Below are 9,993 nucleotides of genomic sequence, written 5' to 3' on the forward strand. Positions count from 1 at the left end.
TCCTCATGTGTGCAGTGGGAAAGAACCCCAGATCAGTCCAAAGGCCTAACCCCCACTCCCAGACCCTACCCTACTCTTCAGAGAAATAGGCTCCCTACCCTGAACCCTAAAGAAAGCTGTACCTTCATCCCCAGGGACCCAGCACCCCTTCTGGCCTATCCCCAAAGAGTCACCCTGGGTCTTAGGTAGTAGGTGGAGCTGAGGGATCATGGCCCAAGGCCAAGAGTTGATCCTTCCAACTTTGTTCAGTGATCCAGCTTTCATATCAGGTGATCAGGACAACCAGGCCAATCTGATAGGGGGCGGTGTTTATAAAAAGGCCACTCACCTAGAGCCAGTAGCTCCACACCAGCCACTACAACCCTGCCAATCTCAAGCACCTGCCTCTACAGGTACCTTTCTTGGGACCAGTTTACAATCTCTGGGATCCCCAACTATAGAACCTGGAAGCTAGTGGGGACAGAAAGACAGGGAGCCTGGGCTAGGTGTAGGGGGCCTGAGTTCCGGGCTTTGCTACCCAGCTCTTGACTTCTGTTTCCCGATTTTAAATGAGCAGTTTGGACTAAGCCATTTTTAAGGAGAGAGATGGGGAGGGCTTCCCCCTTAGCACAAGGGCAGCCCTGGCCCTGGCTGAAGCCCAACCCCAACCTCCAAGACTGTGAGAGGATGGGGACTCATCCCTGGAGGAGGTGCCCTTCCTGGTATTGATAAAGAATGCCCTGGGGAGGGGGCATCACAGGCTATTTGAACCAGCCCTGGGACCTTGGCCACCTCAGTGTCACTGGGTAGGGGGAACTCCTGGTCCCCTGGGTATATGGAAGGTATCAGCAGAAAGCCAGCACTGGCAGGGACTCTTTGGTACAATACCCAGCATGCATGCTGTGCCAGGGGCTGACAAGGGTGCTGTCCTTGGCTTCCCCATTTTGGAGTGGTCACTCGCCTCTACTCCAGCCCCAGAAGTGGAAACTGAGATGATGTGTGGAGGAGAGAGCCAGGGTTCATGTTGGGAATCTTGAGGCTCCTTTCCAGCTCTCAGATTCTGTGATGCTCAAAGGGTGAGCTCTGCGGGCACAGGACACATGGTAGATGGAGCTTAGTCTTTCTGGTATCCAGCTGGGAGCCAAGCACAGAACACGCATCAGTGTTTATCAAATGACTGAGGAAATGAATGAATGAATGTCTCCATCTCAACCCTCAGCCTGGTCCCTCCTTTTTTCCCTGCAGTTGGTACAGATGGCATTGTCCCAGTCTGTTCCCTTCTCGGCCACAGAGCTTCTCCTGGCCTCTGCCATCTTCTGCCTGGTATTCTGGGTGCTCAAGGGTTTGAGGCCTCGGGTCCCCAAAGGCCTGAAAAGTCCACCAGAGCCATGGGGCTGGCCCTTGCTCGGGCATGTGCTGACCCTGGGGAAGAACCCGCACCTGGCACTGTCAAGGATGAGCCAGCGCTACGGGGACGTGCTGCAGATCCGCATTGGCTCCACGCCCGTGCTGGTGCTGAGCCGCCTGGACACCATCCGGCAGGCCCTGGTGCGGCAGGGCGACGATTTCAAGGGCCGGCCTGACCTCTACACCTCCACCCTCATCACTGATGGCCAGAGCATGACCTTCAGCACAGACTCTGGACCGGTGTGGGCTGCCCGCCGGCGCCTGGCCCAGAACGCCCTCAACACCTTCTCCATCGCCTCTGACCCAGCTTCCTCATCCTCCTGCTACCTGGAGGAGCATGTGAGCAAGGAGGCTGAGGCCCTGATCAGCAGGTTGCAGGAGCTGATGGCAGGGCCTGGGCACTTCGACCCTTACAATCAGGTGGTGATGTCAGTGGCCAACGTCATCGGTGCCATGTGCTTCGGACAGCACTTCCCTGAGAGTAGTGATGAGATGCTCAGCCTCGTGAAGAACACTCATGAGTTCGTGGAGACTGCCTCCTCCGGGAACCCCCTGGACTTCTTCCCCATCCTTCGCTACCTGCCTAACCCTGCCCTGCAGAGGTTCAAGGCCTTCAACCAGAGGTTCCTGCGGTTCCTGCAGAAAACAGTCCAGGAGCACTATCAGGACTTTGACAAGGTGAGCCCGGGGTGCAGGTGGCAAGGGGCACCTTGCAGGGCCTGGGTGCAGCCCCTCCCTCCCAGCTCCAGCATGCCCACACAGCTGCTGTGTTGCCAAGGCCTAGGAAGGCTCTGGACACCTCAGACCAGCTGTGTGACCTGGAGCCGACTCTTCCCCTTCTCTGGGCCTCAGTTTCCTCATCCTTGAAGTCCCCTTCTCAGGGCTCCTCAAAGCCCCCAAGAAAAAAGCCCTGGAAATGGGGCCCTAGCCGAGTCCTGCAATGTGGGGGGCCTATGAGTGAGAAAGCTTTCATTCTGCAGAAACCTAAACCCCAACAGAGGCTAATCCCCAGCTCTGGTGTCACGTTGCTTCCCTGTGTTCACACTAACCTTTTCCTTCTTTGAAATTGGACCCCTGGTGTTATTGGGAGGAAGGGTCAATGGGGCATAAAATGACACTTTAAGCCATACCCAGGGCTGCTACCAGCTCCTGCTGCAAGCTGCAACCCCCTGCCTAGAGACCAAGTTGGGGGGATACGGGGGTACCCAGCCACCAGGGACAGGCCAGGGCAGTGGAGCAACGTTCAGCCTTTGACCTTGGAAGTGCCAGAGGTGCCCCTAAGCTTGTGCCCCCTCAGAACAGTGTCCGGGACATCACGGGTGCCCTGTTCAAGCACAGCAAGAAGGGGCCTAGAGCCAGCGGCGGCGACCTCATCCCACAGGAGAAGATTGTCAACCTTGTCAATGACATCTTTGGAGCAGGTAGGAGCCAGAACCTTGCCCCTCCATCCAACAATGCCTGCTGTTCACCCACAGCCTTGCCCAGCCCCTCAGTCCATCAAATAACCCACCAACCCTACATCAGATGGTACAACATACTGAGATCTGGCTTGGGATCAGAGTTTGAGCCTGGGCTATGCCACCAATTCCCAGTGGAGACACAGCAAAGTCCTTCTCCTCCCCTAGGCTTCAGTTTCCCCATCTGAACAATAAGGTGTTCTCTGGCCTGTAAGTCTAGGCCCCTATAATTCCAGCAGCTAATTCTGAAACCTGTATCTCAAGTTTATGTTGAAGAGACCCAGCCTCTGTCTTCAGGAAACTCACAGGCTAGGGCCAGAGAAAGCTAATGCTGGATACATACATAGCAGATACTTGGGAAATGATGGTTTCCTTGTTTCTGTCTTCCTTCTTTCCTCACCTTACACTACACGGTTCAGGATTTGACACAGTCACAACAGCCATCTCCTGGAGCCTCATGTACCTTGTGACCAAGCCTGAGATACAGAGGAAGATCCAGAAGGAGCTGGGTACATGGGGGCCCCCAACCCTATAGCCAGGAGAAGCCTTGAGACCCAGGTTGTTTGTTCAGTCTACAAACACCTGTTATGTGCCTACTGTGTGCAAGCCCTGGGCACACAGTAGTGCCTGCCCTTGCCTAGAAGATGTGGGAGGTTAGTGGGGTCGCAGACTTGTGAATAGACAGTCTTACATAGAGTGACATGGGGTATAAGAGGGGATAATTCATGGGGCAGTTAGGGCAGCCCCTGAGCTCTGCTTGTCCTCTGTGTTCTACAGACACTGTGATTGGCAGGGAGCGGCGGCCCCGGCTCTCTGACAGACCCCAGCTGCCCTACTTGGAGGCCTTCATCCTGGAGACCTTCCGACACTCCTCCTTCTTGCCCTTCACCATCCCCCACAGGTGAGGCCTGCCGGTTCTGCCCTCCCACCTCTAAAGTCCTTGCCATGTTTTCTCTTCCTGGCTTCTCAGCCCTGGCCCTGGCTCAGCATCTCCTTCCCGACCTCGTTCCCCACAGATCCCGGCCTCAGTCTGCCCCCATCCAGTCCAAACATAATCTAACCCCCAGCTCTCAGGAGAAAGTTCCACTTGTGATCTCAGCGCTCATTCCCCTCTGTTCATATTCCCTCCCTCCCAGTGCCCTCTGTGCCAGTCAGGTCGGCCTCACCCTCACAAGCATGACCCTATTGGCCTCCAATTTTGCTAACGCCGAACATTCTGCCTGGAATACCTTCTAGCCTCTTCTCTGACCACCAGAATCCTACCCTTGCTCAAAGTCAATGCCGACACGAGCTTCCCCTCCCCAGAAGCCTTTTGACTCATCCAGCTGGCACAGCTTCATTCCTGATGTCTTATAGGACTTACAGCCATCAGCCCTTGATCATGCCCTGGAATTTTAACAATGTCAAGAGAGTTAGTGAGCATTTACTTCTACCCAAACGTTGTTCTAGTTATTCCTGCAGTAAGAGGCCTGAATCCCCAGCCAGGCTAGAAATTCCCCGGGGCTGCCCCAGGCTGCCTGCTGCTTTTTTTTTTTTTTTTTTTCATAGAAAATAGAAAAACATTTATCTGAAATTGCCTGCTTCTTGGCTCCAGAGAACAGCCAAGTGCGCAGCCAGGCACAAAGAGAAGTTTAGTAAATACTTGCTGAAGTTAAAGAACAGGACGCAAGGAAGAGGGAGGATGTTTCTACCTCTTCCCTGTTCCTCCCCTCCCCTCCCAGTGTAGGGATGGAGATGGCGGTGGGCAGGCTGTCGGGATGGGGTGGAGGTAGGAGCAACACATGCCCCAGCTTTCCAGCCCTGAGCCTCACAGCGCCCTCTTCCCTCCTCAGCACAACAAGGGACACAACGCTGAATGGCTTCTACATCCCCAAGAAATGCTGTGTCTTCATAAACCAGTGGCAGGTCAACCATGACCCGTGAGTACATACCCCTCACGAAAAAATGTGTGCAGATTCAGCAGTCAGGAAGGCTGTTTGTCCCTGCTAGGAACTGTTTATATAATGAAAGGAGGGGACCTCAATTGCTATAGTCTGCTCTAAGTGACGATATTTACAAAAGTTTCACAAACTTTAGTGCACAGGAATCAACTAGGATGGCCAGGCGCGGTGGCTCAAGCCTATAATCCCAGCAGTTTGGGAGGCCAAGGCAGGCAGATCACTTGAGGTCAGGAGTTTGAGACCAGCCTGGGCAACATGGTGAAACCCTATCTCTACTAAAAATACAAAACAAAAATTAGCCGGACATGGTGGTGCGCCTATAATCCCAGCTACTCCAGAGGCTGAGGCAGGAGAATTGCTTGAACTCTGGAGGTAGAGGCTGCAGTGAGCCGAGATCGCTCTACTGCACTCCAGCCTGGGTGACAGAGTGAGACTCTGCCTCAAAAAAAAAAAAAAAAAAAAAAAAAAAAATCAACCAAGACGTTTGTTACAGGTGATGGTTCCCCCAGGATTCTACTGTGGTATCTAAGATGGGGTACCTCAGGCGATTCTGATGTGAATGGCTCAGAGACCTCTCTTTGGAAAGCCCCACTTTAGTGTATAGGTAGGGGGACCATATAATTTACCATCCACACTGGGACATTTGAGTGTGAAAATGCTATCAATGTTTATGCTAGTCATCACTACTCCAAAACAATAAACATAAGCCAGGACATACTGTTGAGGCCCCTTAGGAGGCATATTTTGAGTAGGATGAAGAAACGTATGTCTTTCTTTCTTCCTTTCACTTTAATTTTTAAATAGAGACAAGGTCTTCCTATGTGGTCCAGGCTGGTTTTGAACTCCTGGGTTCAAGGGATCTTCCTGCCTCAGCCTCCCAAAGTGCTAGGGTTACAGGTGTAAGCCACCAAACCCAGCCTGTTTTTCTTCTTTTAATTTCTTTTAGATAAAGCATTATTTAAAGTAAATTAATATTAAAAGGCACTATCTTTAAGGCTGGTCATTTTAGAGAGAGCTTTGTAAAAGAAATAAGCATCAGGCCAGGTGTGGTGACTCATGCCTGTAACCCCAGCACTTTGGGAGTCCGAGGAAGGTGGATCGCTTGAGCTCATGAGTCTGAGACCAGTGAAACCCCGTCTCTGCAAAAAAAAAAAAAAAAAAAAATTAGCCGGATATGGTGCCTGTAGTCCCAGCTACACGGGAGGCTCAGGTGGGTGGTTGGCTTGAGCTGGGGAGGCAGAGAGAGTGCAGTGAGCTGAGATCGCACCACTGTACTCCAGCCTGGGTGATAGGAGCCGGAGGGTGTCTCAAAAAAAAAAAAAAAAGAAAGAAAAGAAAAAGAAATAAGCATCAAAGTTCAGTTTGGTTCCTTCCCACCTACCCTTCATTGCTTTCAAAGTGCCCTCACACTTGTGTTCTCAACAGAAGTCTCCCTCCCCCAGGCACCTCCTCCCAGGGCCTCTCCAGCCCTGAGGTCCCATCTCCTCTGTTCCTCTTGCAGAGAGCTGTGGGAGGACCCCTCTGAGTTCCGGCCTGAGCGGTTCCTCACCGCCGATGGCACTGCCATTAACAAGCCCTTGAGTGAGAAGATGATGCTGTTTGGCATGGGCAAGCGCCGGTGTATCGGGGAAGTCCTGGCCAAGTGGGAGGTCTTCCTCTTCCTGGCCATCCTGCTACAGCAACTGGAGTTCAGCGTGCCACCGGGCGTGAAAGTCGACCTGACCCCCATCTACGGGCTGACCATGAAGCACGCCCGCTGTGAACACGTCCAGGCGCGGCTGCGCTTCTCCATCAACTGAAGAGGATACCACCATTCTGAGGCCAGGGAGCGAGTGGGTGCCAGCCACGGGGACTCAGCCCTTGTTTCTCTTCCTTTCTTTTTTTAAAAAATAGCAGCTTTAGCCAAGTGCAGGGCCTGTAATCCCAGCATTTTAGGAGGCCAAGGTTGGAGGATCATTTGAGCCCAGGAGTTGGAAAGCAGCCTGGCCAACATAGTGGGACCCTGTCTCTACAAAAAAAAAAATTTGCCAAGAGCCTGAGTGACAGAGCAAGACCCCATCTCAAAAAAAAAAAAAAAAAAACCAATATATATACATATATATATAGCAGCTTTATGGAGATATAATTCTTATGCCATATAATTCCCCTTCTTTTTTTTTTTTTTTTGTCTGAGACAGAATCTCAGTCTGTCACCCAGGTTGGAGTGCAGTGGTGTGATCTCAGCTCACTGCAACCTCCACCTCGCAGGTTCAAGCAATCCTCCCACTTCAGCCTCCCAAGCACCTGGGATTACAAGCATGAGTCACTACGCCTGGCTGATTTTTGTAGTTTTAGTGGAGATGGGGTTTCACCATGTTGGCCAGGCTTGTCTCGAACTCCTGACCCCAAGTTATCCACCTGCCTTGGCTTCCCAAAGTCCTGGGATTACAGGTGTGAGCCACCACATCCAGCCTAACTTACATTCTTAAAGTGTCGAATGACTTCTAGTGTAGAATTGTGCAACCATCACCAGAATTAATTTTATTATTCTTATTATTTTTGAGACAGAGTCTTACTCTGTTGCCAGGCTGGAGTGCAGTGGCGCGATCTCAGCTCACTACAACCTCCACCTCCCATGTTCAAGCGATTCTCCTGCCTCAGCCTCCCGAGTAGCTGGGACTATAGGCATGCGCCACCATGGCCAGCTAATTTTTGTATTTTTAGTAGAGACGAGGTTTCACTATGTTGGCCAGGATGGTCTCCATCTCTTGACCTCGTGATCCACCCGCCTCAGCCTCCCAAAGTGCTGGGATTAGCAGGTATGAACCACAGTGCCCAGCCTTTTTGTTTTTTTGTTTTTTTTTTTTTTTGAGACAGAGTCTTCCTCTGTCTCCTAAGCTGGAGTGCAGTGGCATCATCTCACCTCACTGCAACCTCTGCCTCCCAGGTTCAAGTGATTCTCCAGCCTCAGCCTCCCAAGTAGCTGAGACTACAGGCACACACCACCACGCCTGGCTAATTTTTGTATTTTTAGTAGAGACGGGTTTCACCATGTTGGCTAGACTAGTCTCAAACTCCTGACCTCAAGTGATCTGCCCGCCTCGACCTCTCTCAAAGTGCTGGCATTACAGGTGTGAGCCACGGCGCCCGGCCCACAATTAATTTTAGAACATTTTCATCACCCCTAAAAGAAACCCTGCACCCATTAGCAGTCCCTCCACATTTCCCCCTAGCCTGCCTCCCCTGCCTCACCAGCCCTGGCAACTACTAATCTACTTTCTGTGTCTATGGATTTGCCTTCTCTAAACATTTCATATAAATGGAATTACACAATGAGTGGTCTTTTGTGACTGGCTTCTTTCACTTAGCACAATGTTTTCAAGGCTTATGTGTGTTGTGGTGTGCGTCAGTAAGCTCTTGGTGCTTGAGTCCTGAGACCGGGTCTAGGTCTGTGCTCTCTTAAGTCGTTGATAGGCACCTCCTTCACTCCTCTCCTCTCCTTTCATCTTGTTTGACCCAAGTTTTTTTAACAATTGAAGGGAACAAGGAGAAAGGGATCCAGTCTCAGGGGCCAAACCCAATTGGGTGGATGGGGATCCCTCCTGTCCCATTCTCAAAAGGCAGAACACGTGACTTCTCACAAGGCCTTGATTTCTTCATTCACAGCCCGGGAGGGGATAAGCTTCCCAGAAGTGCTTGGGTTATTTGAAAAAGGCCCAGGTCTCATCAAAGGACACTATCAAGAAATTGAAAGGAGGCCAAGCGCAGAGGCTCACGCCTGTAATCCCAGCACTTTGGAACGCCAAGGCAGGCGGATCACTTGAGGTCAGGAGTTTGAGACCAGCCTGGACAACACAGTGACACCTCATCTCTACTAAATATACAAAAACTAGCTGAATGTAGTGGCTAGCCTCAGCTGCTCAGGAGACTGTAATCTCAGCTGATCAGGAGGCTGGAATCCCAGCTACTCAGGAGGCTGAGGCATGAGAATCACTTGAACTCAGGAGGCAGGGGTTGCAGTGAGCTGAGATCCTGCTGTTGCACTCCAGCCTGGGCTACAGAGTGAGACTCTGTCTCAAAAAAAAAAAAAAAAAAAAAAAAAAATTGAAAAGACAACCCACAGAATGAGAGAAAATATTTGCAAAACATATAGCTGTTGAAGCATTTATATATAGAATATATAAAGAACTCCTGGCCGGGCACGATGCCTCACCCCTGTAATTCCAGCACTTTGGGAGGCCAAGGCAGGTGGATCATCTGAGGTCAGGAGTTTGAGACCAGCCTGGCCAACATGGTGAAATCCTGTCACTACTAAAAATACAAAAATTAGCCAGGCATGGTGGCGGGCGACTGTAATCCCAGCTACTCAGGAGGCTGAGGCTGGAAAATCACTTGAACCCAGGGACAGAGTTTGCAGTCTCACTCTGTCGCCCAGGCTGGAGTGCAGTGGCACCATCTTGGCTTACTGCAGCCTCAACCTCCCAGGCTCAATCGATCCTCCCACCTTGGGACAACATATGCAGGTCACCATGCCTGGCTGATTTTTCTAATTTTTGTAGAGATGGGGTTTTACCATGTTGCCCAAACTGGTCTCGAACTCCTGATCTCAAGTGATCCACCTGCTTCAGCCTCCCGAAGTGCTGGAATTACAGGCATGAGCCACTGCGCCAAGCCAAAAAAATTTTTAAGAGTAAAACCTGGCCAGGCACAGTGGCTCACGCCTATAATCCTGGCCCTTTGGGAGGCCAAGGCGGGTGGATCACTTGAGGTCAGGAGTTCGAGACCAGCCTGGCCAACATGGTGAAACCTCATCTCTACTAAAAATACAAAAATTATTCGGGAGTGGTGGCACACACCTGTAATCCCAGCTACTTGGGAGGCTGAGGCAGGAGAATCAAATGAACCCAGGAGACGGAGGTTGCAGTGAGCTGAGATTGCGCCACTCCACTCCAGCCTGGGCAACAGAGGGAGACTCTGTCTCAAAAAAAAAAAAAAAGGTCGGGGGCGGTGGCTCACACCTGTAATCCCAGCACTTTGAGAGACCGAGGTGGGTGGATCACAAGGTCAGGAGTTCAAGACCAGCTTGGCCAATATGGTGAAACCCCATCTCTACTAAAAATACAAAAAATTAGCCAGGCGTGGTGGCAGGCACCTGTAATCCCAGCTACTCGGGAAGCTGAGGCAGAGAATTGCTTGAACCTGGGAGGCGGAGGTTGCAGTGAGCCGAGATC

The 9,993-nt window shown here is 51.4% G+C and overlaps 1 protein-coding gene across 1 annotated transcript; it reads left to right on the forward strand.

Annotated features, from left to right (window-relative positions):
* The first annotated feature begins 288 nt into the window (after positions 1-288).
* CYP1A2 (cytochrome P450 family 1 subfamily A member 2) lies at positions 289-8,098 on the forward strand. The gene is made up of 7 exons (XM_016927197.3): positions 289-392; positions 1,225-2,064; positions 2,684-2,807; positions 3,263-3,352; positions 3,621-3,744; positions 4,676-4,762; positions 6,285-8,098. The coding sequence occupies exons 2-7, from the start codon at positions 1,234-1,236 to the stop codon at positions 6,580-6,582; spliced, it is 1,554 nt and encodes a 517-aa protein (XP_016782686.1). The 5' UTR covers positions 289-392; positions 1,225-1,233; the 3' UTR covers positions 6,583-8,098.
* Positions 8,099-9,993: the final 1,895 nt, after the last annotated feature.

The sequence above is a fragment of the Pan troglodytes genome, chromosome 16 (assembly GCF_028858775.2).
Source record: "Pan troglodytes isolate AG18354 chromosome 16, NHGRI_mPanTro3-v2.0_pri, whole genome shotgun sequence".
Taxonomy (NCBI): Eukaryota; Metazoa; Chordata; class Mammalia; order Primates; family Hominidae; genus Pan; species Pan troglodytes.